Genomic DNA, 17,800 nt, shown 5'->3' on the forward strand with positions numbered 1-17,800 from the left:
GAACTAAAATGAAATGAAATAAAATAAAATAAACCACTTCAATGCAAAATAAAATAAAATAAGCTCAACTCAACTAAAATAAATTAAACTACTTTAATCTAAACTAGATTAGAATAAAATATAATACAAGAATGAAAATATATTAAAAAACTAAGCTAAATTGAAATAAACTTAACTGCTTTAAACTCAACTAAAATAAAATTGAATCAAGTATTATAAAATAAACTACTTTAATTAAAAAAAAACATATTAAACTTAACTCAACTAAAATGAAATTGAATCAAGTATTATAAAATAAACTACTAAAATTCAAAATAAAAAAACATTAAACTCAACTCAACTAGGATACTACTTTAAGATAAACTAAGTTAAACTCAAATAAACTGTACTAAACTTAATTAACTAGACTAAATTGAATTCGACTCAACTTAAATAAAATTAATCAAATCAAATCAAATTAAACTAAATTAAAATTAAAATCAAATCAAATCAAATCAAATCAAATCAAATCAAATCAAATCAAATCAAATCAAATAATTAAACTCAACTAAAATGTTGACGTCCTGAACAGGGTGGTTACGGTGCTTGCCTGTAGGACATGAGAGAAGCTACTCATTAGCCCTGCTTGTAATAAATTTACATCTGGTCTGCATCGTAAACACTGAAGAAGAAAAGCTTGATTCATTTGTTGTGGGATTCCTTGGCATTGAGGGAGGGGCTCAGTGCTGTATGAGTGACTATTGGCCACAGTGTGCAACAAAGGGCTGATTTGCATTGACCTCTGTGTGACGGGATGTGGGGTGGTCTTGTGAAAGGAGACATGTTGAGTCAGTCTCCATTCAGGCTTTGTTTTAAGTAGAGTCAGTGTGCAACATGAGAGCACCTTAACCCTTTGACCCCTGACAGAGACTCTGCACCCTCTAAACTTTGTCTGTAGCCTTGGCGAGCATAATCACCATTTCACACAAAGAGATGCAGAAAAGTGCTTCTATGCAGTCCTTAAAGATTGCACAACAAAATGCTCTCTGCTCTGACACATACACAATCCAGGTAAGGCCTTCATGGGCCTCAGATGAGTTATAGCTCAACTGAGAACAGATTCAGAGCAGACAACCCAGAGGAAGAACAAAGGCTGTGCAAACATTGGTATGGAGGTGACCTAAGTGGTCTTCAATGCTCCTTATCAGCCTATGCAGACTGATCTAAGGGGCCTCCACGAAAACTCAGGAAAATGGGTAGAGCCACTGACGGAGAGAGTTTTTTTCTCCTTTGTGAGAACTATGCTGTGTTGATTTCAGCAGGTCATGTTTACTTTACACAGTAAAAAGACAATTAAGTCACACTCTCACAGAAATGAGGTGACGAGGTTGTGCTTTAAAGATGAAATATCTTTTAGTATCTTTTTGCCAAAGTGTGTCAGTTTCTCTCTCAAGCCGATGCAGAGACACTAGTTCATGCTTTTGTCACCTGCAGAATTGATTATTGTAACGCTCTTCTTTCTGGTCTGCCCAAAAAGAACATATCTTAGATTCAGCTGCTCTAAAATTCAGCTGCTAGAATGCTTACAAAGACCAGAAAGAGAGCCAAGATTAAACCCATTTTAAAGATTCTACATTGGCTCCCAATATCATTAAGATTTAAAAATGATTGTATTGGTTTTTAAATCTCTTAATGGTCTTGTTCCTTCTTATTTATCAGATTTGCTTTTATCATATGAGCCAGTGAGAGCCCCCTTTTTTTCAATGGTTTAATATTTTTGTGTTTTATTATCTTAGAAATATATTTTATTTTGGTGAGTTTAATTTCTTGTGTTGAGTTTTAACATCTTATTTTACCTCCAGTGTTTCCTCATCAAGATATCATGAGAGTGTTTCCTCATTTTGTTCAGGAACTTCTTTTTAATTTTTTAATTTATTTAATTTCTATTATTATTATTATTATTATTATTATTATTATTATTATTATTATTATTATTATTATTATTATTATTGCATATATTGTGTTCTTAACCTTAGGACTGTTGGGTGGGATTGGGGTCACGGCCAGGGTTGGGATTAGGATGGAGGGGTCTTTTAATTTTATTTCTATATATATCTTTCTTTCTTTTTTCAATTTATTATATTTTAAGTTGTTTTTACATACAGCACTTTGTGTTACAATGTCATTGTATGAAAAGCACTCAAAATATAATATATAAATAAAGTCTGACTGATTGATTGATTGATTGATTAGTAAGATGTGTGATATGGCTTCACTTGCCTGCATGCATTAAACTTCTGTAATAACACTGTACAGTCCTAGTGGACTCTGGGCTGTCTGAGGACAGACTCCTCAGACCGTTCTGGGACACATATTTTCTGAATGTCTGCATCAGTGTGTTATTAATCTTTTAAGACAGTATGTAGAGACTAGTTTAGTCAAACTAACTTCAAATAACCAGCTTCTTTCTTCCTTGTGGTGTAAAAAAAACCTTCGTTCCAGCTGGAGGAGAATATTTGTCTTTGTGAGATTCTTTTATACCCAGGCTGTGCAGATGTTCTGTTACATTCCTGAGCCTGTCGAGTATGGGTTTTTGTTTTTCTACATGTGCAACATGTCAGAAGGATGAGAGGAGAACAGACAGCTTGTTTCTGTGTCCTCTGTGTTTTCTCTGTTCTCACTGATCTGACCTGGATCGTTGCCGTCCTGACCTGACGGCTGCTCTTCTGGGTTGGGATGGTCTTTTTATAGAACTGTCAAATGAGGAGATGAATTTATAGACAATGAAACATCTGTGTTAAAAAATACAGCTGTGTACAAGTGTGTATGAGTGTACTGTGTGGATGTGTTGTGCAATATTGGAATAGAAGGGAAGGAGTTCATCTAATTAAGATTACTCTAAAACTTCAATGTTACCCCCATTATGGTTATTTTTTCCTCTGTAAGACTCTCAGGCTTTACCACAGCGCCTCCATTAGCTGCAGAGAGCTCATCCATTAGGTCAAGTTTATGACGTGAGGGCAATAAGCTTCCCTCAGCTATGACAAAGCTGCTCTAACATCAGCACATAAATGTGTGTTCATAGAGTGAGGAATAATTCAGAAACATGATTCAGCTGAAGAGGACGATGACATCTTACAGACAGGACTCAGTCTGATCTCATCTTAATCCACCATGAGCAGAGCACTTTGCAGCATTTAGCAAGTTACAGTGACAAGGACAAACTTCCTTTAACAGGCAGAAACCTCCAGCAGGACCAGACTCATGTTAGACACACATCTGCTGAGACCAAGTTGGAGAGAGGGATAGAGGGAGATGAAGAAAGAGAGAGATGATAGTGGTGAGACGGATAGTAGTAGTTGTAGCAGCTGGAGTCTGGTACGTCCACAGCAGCAGAGATCCAGAGGAACCTACAAGACAAGGGAGCTCAGGGACTCCAGAAAGGTCTATGGTTAGTAACTTTAATGGGACAGGAAGAGTTAAAGTAAGAGACAGGCAGAGAGAGGAGAGAGAGGGAAAGACAGGATATCTAAGCCTATAGCAACATAACTAAAAGCTGGTCCAAGCCTGATCCAGCTCTAACTATAAGCTTTATCAATTAAAAAATGTATCAGAAAGGAAAGTTTCAATCCTACTCTTAAAAGTAGAGAGGGTGTCTTTCTCCTGGACCCTTACTGGTAGATTATTCCAAAGGAGAGTTGTCTGATAACTGAAGGCTCTACCTCCCATACTACTTTTAGAGACTAGGTTCGACCAGCAGGCCTGCATGTTGGGAGTGTAGTGTTCTAGAGGGGTAATAGGGCACTATGAGCTCTTTAAGATATGAAGGTGTCTGATCATTAAGAGCTTTGTAGGTCAGAAGAAGGATTTTAAATGCTAGTCTAGGTTTTTTGGGGAGTCAGTGTAGAGAAGCTAACACTGGAGAGATGTGCTCTCTCTTCCTCGTAATAGTCAGTGCTCGAGCTGCAGCGTTTTGGACCAGCTGATGTGTCTTTACGTATACTGTTATACAGAACAACAGTCTTACCTCTGCTGCACCCTCCACATGTCTCATTCCGTTCACCACGCAGACAGCTGGTTATGATAAAGCAACTATTTGACTTTGTGTCAAGTTATTCAAAAACAATCCTCGCAGGCACTTGGTCTGGATGGCATCTGCAACTTCATGGAAACACAGATTCAACAGTGAGAGATGTCAATAAACAAAGAGACAGATGAGTCACAGGTATGTTGATATAGAGCCAGAAATCAATCTATAGACACATATTTGAAGTTTTTAGAGTTAGTCAGACAACAAAAAAGGGTGTAAGTTGTTTGTATTTGTTTGGACGATAAGCTGGTTGTTCTTTCAAGATTCAATATTCAAGATCCAAGAAAGCTTCATTGCCAAGTGAACTCGCACACACAAGGAATTTAATCTGGTGATTGGAATACAGGTCCTTAACAACAAGACAGTAAGGGCTGTATCAGATCATTAAATATGATTAACACCCACAAACTGACTGTAAACTTCACATAATTGAATAGCTCTATGTGTGCTTTTCATACCATGTATGCTCATAAAAACCTGGTGCAATAACTTACCATACTTTCTATTCATAATATAGAAGTTTAGAAGTATACATAGGTGTTTATATCTGCTATACTATACTATATATATATATATACACTACCAGTCAAAAGTTTGGACACACCTTCTCATTCAATGGTTTTTATTTATTCTAATTATTTTCAACATTGTAGATTAATACTGAAGACATCAAAACTATGAAATAATCTGGTTTTGCCATAATCTGGATTACAACAGTGGTCAAATAGGTCTATCCATTGTGTACTAACCCTACCTCTAAACAACACAACTGATGGTCTCAAACACATTAAGAAGGCAAGTCATTCTACAAATGAACTCTTGACAAGGCTCATGTTCATTAGAAACCATTCCAGGAGACCACTTCATGAAGCAGACTGAGAGAATACCAAGAGTGTGCAAAGCTGTCATGAAGGAAAAAGGGGGCTACTTTACAGAATCTAAAATATAAAACAGATTCTGCTTTGTTTAACACTTTGTTGTTCATTCAATAATTCCATATATGTTCTTTCATAGTTTTGATGTCTTCAGTATTAATCTACAGTGTTTACAATAAATACAATAAATACAAACCCTTAAATGAGAAGGTGTTTCCAAACTTTTGACTGGTAGTGTATATTTTTTAAATCTTATTTTAGATTCACCTTATCATTATTACTATTATTTAATTAAATGTTTTTTTTAACTATGTAAGTACATTGTCGTATTCTCCTGTCCCGTGTTGTAAGCTTCTGGAACCAACAAATTTCCCCCAATGGGGAAATCAATAAAGTCTATCTATCTATCTATCTATCTATCTATCTATCTATCTATCTATCTATCTATCTATCTATCTATCTATCTATCTATCTATCTATCTATCTATCTATCTATAAATACAGAAACCTAAATCTAAATCTCAACTTCTAAATAGAAATACTTTCCGTACAAAGAAAGGTATAAAAGTCTATTAAAAGACATATATTTCTTACAAGCCATTGTAACATTATAGCATATCAATCAATCCATCCTCTCAATAATCATTCATCGATGTCAGGACTGGCTCTGAAAACACAGATTTATGTTTTCCCCATACATGGAACACAGCAGTAAACTTAACTGCATCTTATTTTATTTTTTTATTTGACCCAGATATCTGTTTATTGAGCAATTATGTGACACACACTCAGGTCTCATTTATGACTTTTGATTGAATAATTCTTTGATTTTGAAACTGTGTTCAACAAAGCAAATAAGAATCAATTACTGATAAAGTAACTGCCCTCGGGCAGGAGATACAGGACATTAAAAACCAGGACACACATGCTGAAGAACTGTTTTTATCCCAAAGCAATAAGTGCACTCAATGCTAAATAATGCAATATGAAAGGGGACTGTGTAATCTTTTTGATCACTGAATGTCTGACTGTTTAATGCTGTGTGTGTCTCTTTGTTTTGATTTAATATTACTTATGTTTGTCTACTGTTTTATGATTTTTTTAATTATTTTTTTTATTTTACTACTGTTCTTTTAATGCATCTTTTTTCACTGAAATGGGTTGCACTTCAATTTGGTTGTACAATGTACAATGACAATAAAGATATATTCTATTCTATTCTATTCTATTCTATTGACAGGGTACTGACAATACACAAAGAAATGTATTGTGTTAAAAGAAGAAAACACTGATATTTATGAGCACTTTTTTCCCATAACATGAAGGTAAATAAGAGCAAAAAATATAAATAAAAAAAACCCCTGATATGTTCAGAAACTTCATCATTTCCTCCTCCACATCCCACCTTGCCTTCTCCGTTCCCTTGTTCACCTTTCACTCTTAAGTTATTTAGGTTTTTCTCATGTATACTAAATTATTTGTTGGTCTATTTTTTAGTAGCAATAATAAAAATAAAAAGAATAATAATCTGTATTTATATAGCACGTTTCAAAACAGGGATGGCAAGTGCTTTACAAATAAGAAAGAAACGAAAAGAAGATAAAAGAGAAATGTGAGGAAGACAAATAAAGGAAATAATGCAATGTTGGAAAAAAAAAAGCAAAGGGTTAAAACAATCACATATTATAAAAATCCTAAAAGTAGAAACAATTTTAATAAAAAGAATATTAGAATCAAAAAATAAAATCCTGCCAGTGATACTGCCTAAAAAGAATAAAACCCTCTGGATGAAAACACGCTCAGGTGACATCTCCTGTAAAAGCACATCCAATAATATGTGGGTTTTTTTAGGTATGATACGCGGGGCACCCACGTGTTGTTGAATTTTAGATGTTTATCTTTCTGTAGTGTATCTTATCCTCTCCAAGTGGAGTGTTCTCGTTACATCATCTAGCCACATCTGTAGTTGCATTTTAATGTTTGTTATACATAAGTTTAATATTAATTTGTTCCACATGTTACCAAGTGGGAGGTTAAAATATATTAGTGGTTAAATGTCTCTTCCATCCCTTAATATGATAATTCACTCCACAATCTCTTTCCCTGTAATAGGATGAAACTTTGAGGCATAGAGGGATGATGATGATGATGATGATGATGATGATGATGATGATGATGATGATGATGATGATGATGATGATGATGCACTGGGTTCATTTGACCCCTTTACCCACACACTATAATTACTCCCTCATTCATTCTGTTGATAAATATGTTTACCTCAGTTCATTTATTCTCTATCCTACCACAGCCACGGCACATTCCCCAAACTTCCTTTTATTATAAGTCTTAATTTATATTTCGGGATACATGTACTATATGTATGTATGTTTGTGTAAATGTTATTATGTCTGTATTGCTGCTGTGCAGTCATTGACCTACCATGTTCTTCTTACCACTGCTCTCTGGCCTTTTAATTGCCCCCTGGGGATAAATAAAGTATTTTCAATTGAATTGAATTGAATTGAATTGAATTGAATTGAAGTGAATTGAATTGAATTGAACTGAATTGAACTGAATTGTTTGAATTGAATTGAATTGAATTGAATTGAATTGAATTGAATTGAATTGAATTGAATTGAATTGAATTGAATTGAATTGATGGTGGGGTGCATAAAAATGCAAGCATGCCCCCTAGTGGTGGAAAACACGCCTTACCCTGCTTGAAGAAACAGTTTAAAACAGTTCAGCCAGCTGTCCTCCACAGAAACATTCTCACTTTATGTAACAGGTTCAAAAATCTTTGAATTAATTTAGACATGATGTGATTAAAAGAACATTTCCGTTACTTATCATTTCTCTGGCACTGAATTGTGTCAGTGGCTTTCAGTGTATAACAAAGAGATGTCCATAAAGCAGTTCAGAGTTAATTTTCAATCCTGTTTTCTCATCGTCAATCAATCAATCAATCAATCAATCAATCAATCAATCAATCAATCAATCAATCAATCAATCAATCAATCAATCAATCAATCAATCAATCAATCAATCTTTATTTATTTATATAGCGCCAAACTCTTTCCACACAGAGCAGGTCTAGACTGTACTCTATGTTCTATTACTAACAAAAACCCAACATCAAGACAGGATAAGATCCAGTCCCATCTTACAGACAGGACTCAGTCTGATCTCATCAAAAGGGTCTTTTCTCATAGACTTGAACACAATCAAGATCTCAGGTTTTGTGGTGTGGAGGGGGCTCTCCAGAAGTCTTTTATTTGACTCTGTTCAGCTGGGATCAGCCGTCTTTTTTGGGGCAGCAGCATCTCTGCTGTGGACAGGAAGTAGACTGTTGAAGAAGGCTGCGGTGTCTCATGGAGAGATACCGCAGCCTAGGTCTGTTATTCCTGCAGTGGCCAGACTTTTTAACAGCGACAATCACTCTGACCAAAGAACATGAGTGCCCCCTGTTAAATGGCTGCAACCGCTTAGATCTATATTCATAATTAATTTGATGTGTAGATATATTGTAAATATACTTGTATTATATTTTAAGCTTATTTCTGTACATATTGTTCATAGGATACACTCATTTACTTTTAACCATCACTCCTTCCATCCTCTCCACCCTCACAAACCACCTCACTGACCTAAAAAACTGGATGAGCAACTTCCTCAAACTCAACAGCAATAAATCTGAAAACATTCACATCGGTTCCAAATCCCTCCACCCAGACCATCTCACTGAGCATCGACGACCACACAGTCACAACCTCCCCAGGAGTCAGAAACCTCGGCATCTTCCTCGACCCCACTCTCTCCTTCAAACCACACATCAGAAACGTCACCAAGACGTCCTTCTTCCACCTCAGATCCTCTCTCTCCTCCTCTGCTGCTGAAACCACCTCCACGCCTTCATGACCTCCAGACTGGACTACTGCAGCAGCATCCTTTATGGCCTCCCCTCCACCGACCTCCAAAAACTCCAATATGTCCAGAACTCAGCTGCCCGGTTACTCACCCACTCCCGCTCCAGAGCCCACATCACACCCATCCTTCAGCACCTCCACTGGCTCCCCGTACAGCACCGAATCCACTTCAAGATCCTGCTCATCACCTACAAAGCCCTCAATAACCTCCCTCCCTCATACCTAACCGACCTCCTCAAATGCCACTCCCCATCTCGCCGCCTCAGATCATCAGATGCCAACCTCCTGTCCCCCATCACCAAGTCCAAGCACCACAGCTTGGGGGACAGAGCCTTTACCATCGCTGCCCCGACTCTCTGGAACTCTCTACCTCCACACATCCGCAACTCTGACTCACTTCACTAATTTAAAAACCACCTCAAGACCTTCCTGTTCAAAAAAGCATACAACACATAACTTCTACTCCTTCCCCACCTCTGTCTTTGTTCTGTTTTATTTATTTGCTTTAATTCTATTTTCTCTGTGAAGTGACTTTGAGTGACAAGACAAGAGCTATACAAATCTGATCAATTATTAGAATTATTATTATTATTATTAATTACCTGGAATGGAATGCTTGCTATTATTGTTTGCACTTTCCACTTTGCTGCTATAACTATTTCCCCATTGTGGGACGAATAAAGGATTATCTTATCTTATCATGCTGGTTGACGAGGCCAACCCTCCACCTGGCAATCCGTGAGACCCCTTTAGCAGGGGTTCCCAAACTTTTCTGCCCACGACCCCAAAAATAAAGGTGCCAAAGACTCGCGACCTCCACTGTCCCTCAGAGTGATTTAATGTGGCTTCATTTAGCTGGTCTGCAGAAAATGACCCTACCTGTATGAGCATGTGTCTGTGTTTCCTGCAATGTTATGAATGAACCTGCTGCTACTGATGCTTTTGATGATGAACTGTTCACAAACCCTAAACTTAGGAGTCATCTGACAACAAAGAAAGGCAGAAAACTCATTACATTTTCTATTTCAAGGTTTTGTTTCAAGTTTAGCTACTATGTTTGTCAATATGTTTTAGTATAATGGGTAAAAAAATATATTTTGAGATAATAATAATAAAAAAAACCATTCTGGATGCCATCTCACAACCCCCCAATTGTGTCTCGTGACTATAGACTGTATATATAATGGACAGCGTCGCTCCGCCTTTTTCCCATTGTACGGTTTTGAAGCCAAAATATCCTGTTCCAGAACGCTGCCATCTTGTACATTTTCTGCAGCCAGATTCTGCGCAGTAGGGAATTTGTGTGTTTCCACGGTAACAAGCTACACCCTACAGTGTACTGTCCCGAGGTCCTATGGAGTTTCTCTCTACAGCAGCTGTCAATCAAAGTAAACCAGGATGTAAAACCCTGTTTTTAAACCTCTAATAACGAATAAGAAACTTTTCAGGAAAAAGAGGACTTGAACACAAAACAGTCAAATAATAACTACATATCACCACAGCATACGGATGAGAGAAACATTCGTACCACGTGTATTTATCTTTTAAAGTTTGACTGCAGCCACATTCAAATGAATGAGGGAGACAGTTTTTTACCTATACTGCAGCCAGCCACTAGGGGGAGCGGTTTTTGTAGCAGACTCACTTCAAGCCGAGCGAGATGATGTCCATTTTATATACATTCTATACCCGCGAACCTCCAAGGGGTCCCGACCCACACTTTGGGAACCCCTGCTCTAAAGCATTAATACAATTACTAAAGTAGGATTCATAACATTAAAGGTCTCCTGAATCTATTATATATGAGGAATGTGGCGTTTAAAGTGCTGTTCGATATTATCATTGTTTATTTATCATGTATTTTCAACACATCATGATATTTAGTCCAGTATATTTTAATCAACGTGCATGTGTAATAGCTCAATTTTACTGTCACCTGTCTATGTTTGAATGTAGAAATACAGAGGACGCAGATTTACAGAGCAGCACCTGAAGGCATCGTGCGTCTGTAGACAGGGAGAGAGGAAGTGCTGCTATTGCAACATCGCTGCCACGTCTGTAGGCTCTCTGCAGCAGCGGAGGGAGAAGCAGCGGATGGACTGAAGGCCGCCGGGATGGGCCTGTGCTGGGTGGAGGTGGGGGGATGAGAGAGAGATAGAGAGAGAGAGAAAGAGAGAGAGGTGGGAGTGACCGAGGAAACAGAGGAAACACGTAGAGCTCCCCACACAACACTCCCCGGCCGAGAGGAGCCTGTGCACAGCTGATCTGGAGGACCCAGCCCGCTGGAGCTCTATTGTTCACGCAGAGGGGATTTTTTCCACGTTTTCCTGGCGGGGACTCCATGCTGAATTCGGGCACAATGGAGGAGTTTGTGACCGAAGAGGAAGAGCCCTGGTACGACCAGCAGGACCTGGAGCAGGGTAAGACACCATCCTTCAGTGCACGCAGCATCCTCACTGTTGTTCAGCTGCTGGCACCGGCCGGTCAGCTGGCCTGCACCTAACAAAGGCTCTCTGTCGCCTGAGGAGACAACAGAGATGTCATGTAGATGTCTCATCTGAATGTCCATGTTATCCCTCAGACACTGATGCAGCTTTAAAGAGCAGACTGAGCTTCTTTGACAACAATGCATTGACAGCATGCCAAGAGAGGCCTTTGCTGGAAATGGTCAGCATCAGACTGTGATGTTGTCAGACTCTCACTGACAGTTCTGTAAGATTGCGATGATAAATAAACATTAAATTAATATTGATTAGACTGAAAGGGATGAAGTATTAGTGGATTGACAGAATATTAAAACATATAATTATTGTTTAAGTCAAGCAAAATGACATTTAAGATCCTTTAAATTGTTATATTCTGATGTTTGAGACTGACATCACCTCAGCGTGACAGAAATATAATAACAATAAGAAGTTTAATTTCTTAATGCAAAGGCTGGTAACAATATAAATACACTAAAACGTTGATTAATGATCTGAAAGATAATAACACAGTGTTTTAAGGTGCTCTAAACCAGGGGTTCCCAAAATGTTGGTTGCAAGACACATATTTTTTAAAGTGATCTAAAAACATTTACTATTATTATTATTATTTCTTTTTTGTTTATTTACATTTTTGTCTTATGATTATCTTCTTTTTTATCTGTAAGGTTAATTATTATTATTATTTTTGTGTAACTTTTCTTCTCTTTTTGGTTTTGTATTACTTATATATGATTAGTTAACTTGTGAACAAATAAATACTGAAACAATGCAATAAAAAATCTAAAAATAACAAATTTTACCCATTATAGTAAAAAATATCAACAAAAATAGTTGTGTGGTCGTTAGATGGCATCCAGCCATCTTTCTTTGTTTCCAGATGACTCCTAAGTTTAGGGTTAGTGAACAGTTAATTATCAAAAGCATCAGTAGCAGCAGGTTCATTCATAACAGCACAAGAAACACAGACACATGCTCATATAGGTAGGGTCACTTTCTGCAGACCAGCTAAATGAAGCCACATTAAATCACTTTGAGGAATAGTGGGGGTCGCATGTCTTCGGCATCTATATTTTGGGGGTCGTGGGCAGAAAAGTTTGGGAACCCCTGCTCTAAAACATCATTACACATGATAAGAAGCATCATTATGAATGAGGAGATGTTTTTTTTCCAGGAACAAACCACTCTAAATGATGTTCCTATCTGTCCTTAAAGGTATAGTGTAGTGATAGACTGATTTAGATTTTTCAATGATGCTGATAACTAGAGAGCAGGATAGTCGATGGCTGATATATGATGTTGTTATTTTGTGTTTGATAAAAAAAATCAACATTTTAATATTAACCTCCATTATTCCACGCATTACAGTCTAATATACATTACTATCTAAGCCAGCAACATGTTTTAGATGGAGCTTTAATTAATTCATGTAATTAAAAAATACATTGAGTTGTGCTTTAGATTAATGATTAAGTTGAGGATTTTTATTGATTTTGATTTTAAGAAATCGACCTGAAATGGAGTTGACAGTCCCAGTATTTATCGTTTAATGTATCTTGTTTTAAGCAGTGTTGCCAGCTCCTCAGTGAGGAAAGCAGCTATTTGCTGTCCTAAAAGTTGCTAGAAGTCGCTAAATGACATCATCATTCAATTTGCATAACTGTAATTGTAATGGATGCTGCAGGAGAAATGAGTAACGTTGAGGGAGAGACAAGAAGAGGTTAAAAAACACTCTAAATATGTTTATAAATACACGTAGGAGCCTACAACAAATCAAAGTAAAGCATTACATTTTTTAACCATAACATTTTCAAGATGTTTATAGTATACAATCTACATTAACTATCTGAATGGACCAAAGAAAGACAGTAGACGGGATCATCCAGCGGTGTCTTCATACATGCGTGATACATTAACAGTCTGGATGCTGAGGGGTGAACACCTCCTGCTCTGAATGCAGCTAGGAGGGACTCACAGCAGCATCCACTGCTGGTTGAGAAGAGTAAGAACGGTACATGCTTTCATGTCAGTCTTCAAAAGTCTCCGTTAACTCCAAAAGAAGTCGCTAGATTTGTCGCTAGTCACTTTTTTGAAAAAGAGTCACTAGAGGGGTCTGAGAACTCGCTAAATATAGCGACAAAGTCCCCAAGCAGGTCTGTTTGAGTAAGATACGATTTTTGGAGATACTTATTTTTCTCAGGTTGAGATCATTTGCATGGTTTTGTCTAAATTCACAATAAAGATATGTCAAATTGTATAACGATGATTCTAGTAAAATACTGTTTTGAGTTGTGCTCTCCCATTGAAGATTTTTAAGGGTTGCGGGGCAATATTGTTTCCCACAGTGCAGTGAATGCATCACGGTTATTCAGTGTTCAGTTGTCCTACAGTCGCGGTGGACATTAAACGTGTTAGAAATGCACAGCACAAGTTATCTCTGTGCTCTTCCTTTACCCACATCCTGAAAGTATATTTAATGAAGTGTATGAAGTTAATTGTTAACGCAGAGTCACACAGTGTCAGACTAACGACTCTGCTTTGAGCTGCTAGGTTTTGAGTTTTTATCAGTGCTCCTTTCAGCTGTTTACATTCTGCTTCAAACGTCTTTAAGCGCCGCCTACCTATCACCCTGCAAAATGATTGGCTGTTCAATGCCGTCTTCTTCCTCTGTCTAATGTTGGGTGGCAACTAGCGTTTGAGGCACATTAGCGCCCCCTTAATTTCCAGTGGTTGAGGAGTGTAATTACAGATTTATTTATATCAAATTTCTATTGAACATTTGTCATATTTAAATTGAGAAAAATGACACCACAATAATTATTGTTATCCAATTATCACCCAGCCCTAGCTGAGAGGAACAAGCATTCCAATACATGCAACTGCATGTTGGATGATGTCATGATTTTAATAAGGCACTATGCTGAACATCTGTAGAGGACTGAAGCTGTGACTTCTCTCATTTATTATAGATTGTGGGTAAGGTGATTGCATCATGGGATATATATGGTTAGGTATCTATCATGGCTTCTCTAAATATTTCCTATAAGTTATATGTTCTGTTGCATAGTAAAGTGCACATCAGGGTTTTATTCTGTGATGGTCACTCACAGTATGATGTCCAGTAAGGACAGTTGATGATAGATGAATTGATGGAAAGCAGTTTGTAAGTGATTGTGGATGTGTGTCTTGGGCAATGTTACACCGTTAAAGGAAGTGCTGTTAATGACTTTTAAAAAGTTCACCCACTGCATGCTGAGATACCTGCCACTTTTAACAACTTCTCTTCCTCCTTATACCAAATTGATAATGCGATTGCCTGGAGGCTTATGGCCTGCCTCAGCTCGCCCTCTTTGTCTGTCTCTGGTTAGGTTGAGTCAGCATTTCTAACATGGCGACGATGATCGTTTGGTTTTAAACCCTCGAAAGAAACCAGTGATTAATGTCACAGAGACTGCACCAATATTTCATCCCACCTGTAGACGATACACTTTTTTGGAAGTTAACCTTGTGGGGAACCAGTTTTATTGCAAAGTCTCCCAAATTCGAAACAAACTGTCAGTGGACGGCAAATCTTTAAGTAAGTTTAGGTAACGCGGCAGTTTTGAAGATACGAAGATTACGAGTTTTCCATTACGAGTTTTCCATTACAAGAGGTGACTTGACTGACAGGCGGGAACACTGTAGCTGTGGGCTAGGAGGCTCAAAGTCTGCCTCTTTACCTCACACTAGCTCCACAGAAGTTAGGTTGAGTTCAGTATTTCCAATATGGCACCCGTCGACAATTGGCTTCAAAACAGCGCTTCCGAAACATGATTGGTGACGTCACTATTATTTATACAGTCTATGGTCAGTACCATCAGGAAATTAAAAACATGTTTCTACTGGCTCTAAAGTATTATCTAAACTAATGTTTTTTTTTCACGTTTTCACTGTAGACTATATAAAATATGGACGTAGTATCCGTGACGTCACCCATCTGTTCCTGAGAGCTGTTTTGAAGCCAATCGACGGTGGCGGCAGCCATATTGGAAATGCGGAACTCAACCAGGGAGAGTGTGACGTAAAGGGGTGGAGTTTGAGCCTCTTAGCCAACAGCTATGTGTTCACGACCTGGAGTTGAGTCAGTCATGTCCTTATATGGGCAAAAACTCGAAATCTTAATATCTTCTGAACCGTCGCGTTAGAAAAAAATTCACCCCCCGTACAGTTTGTGCCGATAGAGAGATTAGCTACGTAGGGCCAAGCCGTTTTTTGAACCAGGCTGTAAACATGTTTATTTCTGCTGTAAAGATCGTCTTCTTTGAATGGGTGTGTATGTGGTTTCTGGTGTTTCTGCAGCCAGCCTTGAGCAGATTCTCGATGAATTGCAGTTTATAACACTTCCGCATGGGCTTCATCGTTTGAGACAAGAGGTTGCCGCTTGGTTTTCACACGTATAAATTATACAGTACATGCTATCATGATATGTTGAGGGACCCATATCGCTCCCAAAATAGTGTCTGGGTTGAAATTTAGGGTCCAACAAAGTAGCGTTAATTTCGTTAATGAAAATTATGACGAAATATGTTCGTCAATGACTTTTTTTCATGACGAAAATGAGACTTAGATGTGCTAAACTGCATCACTGATAATAAAAACTAAGCCGAAAATATGTTTTGATTTCGTTGGCGAGATGAGGACGAGACGAAAACATTAGTGGCGTATCGTCGGACATTAAGAATCCATGTTGCCCCCGTTGTGCGGGGAGTGACCTGTCCTGTGACAGGCTGAGTTATTATCTGAGGGGCTCAGTGTTCGCTTGGTCTCTACCTGCAGCAGGTGTGCTTTATGAACCAGTTCTCCCCACCTCCATGCATCTGTCTCATCTTCATTGAGGATTATTACCCCCGGTGTGTGTTAGTGACAAAGACACAATCGGGGGACGTCTGTTTAATATTTGACGTTGTTGCCGCTATTACCGTGAAAAGCTCCTCGTCTACAGCTTGATTTAATCCAGTTTGGTGAAACATCAGACCCATTTAGTAAGTTTTGATCAACTACTTGTCATTAAAGATGCAGATGCATTTCAGAGTGCCGTGAACTGACTGTCCAGTGCCTCTGTCGCTGTGAGGTGCATTCAGGGGCCGTCGTAAAAGTGCAATACAGCCCTTAAATTGTGTCCATGGCATTTTTATTTGAATCAAGAGAATAGAAATATCTTCATAGTGGTCACATCAAGAATGTTTTCTTTTGACTTTTTAGCAGGCTACATAATCTAACTTAAGATATTACACAAAAGTGTTAAAAGAGTGAAATATTGACTATTTGAACACTTGGTAGCCCTGATACTGATATCTGACCAACTACATGAATTATTTTATAGAGAAAAATGTTTTGGCAAAAATCAAAGACTAAAATCTGACTAAAACTAGACTAAAATGTTTTGAGTTTTGGTCGACTAAAACTAAAAAGGGCTGAAAAGACTAAAATGTGACTAAAACTAACAGGCATATTCGTCTTAAGACTAAGACTAAATCTAAAATAGCCGCCAAAATTAACACTACAACAAAGTTATTCCAAACGTATTTTTAAAATTTGCATCCCCGTCATGCTGTACGGCTCCCAAATGCAGTTTTAAAAATCCTATAAACTGACTCATTAGAGACAAAGATCCTCATTGTTGCTGCACCACTTACCTCATTTCCTGCCTATCCTCTTCTATCAACCACTTCTTCTCATGGCGAGGAGTTATAGTGGTACATTTCCGGAGACAGGATGGTGCTGATGCTGTAACTGAAAAACATGCATGAATAAACAGGTAGACGTTCACCTGCAGTCTTGGGGATGTGGATTAGGTTGACAGCCTCTTTTCCTGCCACTAATCACAGGATTTGATGGGGGCGTTCACTGGCTGACGGGCGCTACGTACATCCATTGAGCAATTTTTTGCGGTGACAGACTATTTTAATCCGGAGAGAGAAAGAGAGTCTTTCACAGAGAGACAGTGCTTTTGCAGCTAGGGGAATAACAGTGCCAAACCCTACTGGACTACACTGCTAGCTATAGCTAACTTGCAGCTACAGGTTACCAGCCTGCTTCAAATGGAAAAATGTATCAACCGAACTACTGCCAGGAACTAAGTTCTGGAAACTCACAACTCTCACATATACACAAAATCAATCCATGCTAACAGAATGATCCAACCGCTAAAGTCAACATCAGTGTGTAATCCTCGTAGTCCATTCTACTCCTCCCAGTTTACTGAGCCGGGTGAAGTTTTTCATAGAGTCTGATGACAAACCTATGTACAAAATACTTCAATGTGTAACAGGTCAGCTGTTAGAAAAACAGCATTGCAGTAGTCAGGTTTTAACCTGTAGAGGGCAGCATCTATGCAGATTTTCAGCACAATTTAAGGAATTTTAATACTTTATACTCAACCAAGACCAACATTGATTAACAGCA

At 38.1% G+C, this 17,800-nt stretch overlaps 1 protein-coding gene across 1 annotated transcript in view; it reads left to right on the forward strand.

Annotated features, from left to right (window-relative positions):
* Nucleotides 1–10,873: 10,873 nt before the first annotated feature.
* Nucleotides 10,874–17,800, forward strand: part of LOC117830306 (cerebellar degeneration-related protein 2-like) — a 29,649-nt gene continuing 22,722 nt past the window's right edge. The window contains exon 1 of the mRNA XM_034708365.1: nucleotides 10,874–11,293. Coding sequence (XP_034564256.1) covers nucleotides 11,215–11,293 — 79 coding nt within the window. The 5' untranslated portion in view covers nucleotides 10,874–11,214. The remainder of the gene's footprint in view (nucleotides 11,294–17,800) is intronic.

The sequence above is a fragment of the Notolabrus celidotus genome, chromosome 18 (genome assembly GCF_009762535.1).
Source record: "Notolabrus celidotus isolate fNotCel1 chromosome 18, fNotCel1.pri, whole genome shotgun sequence".
Classification (NCBI taxonomy): Eukaryota; Metazoa; Chordata; class Actinopteri; order Labriformes; family Labridae; genus Notolabrus; species Notolabrus celidotus.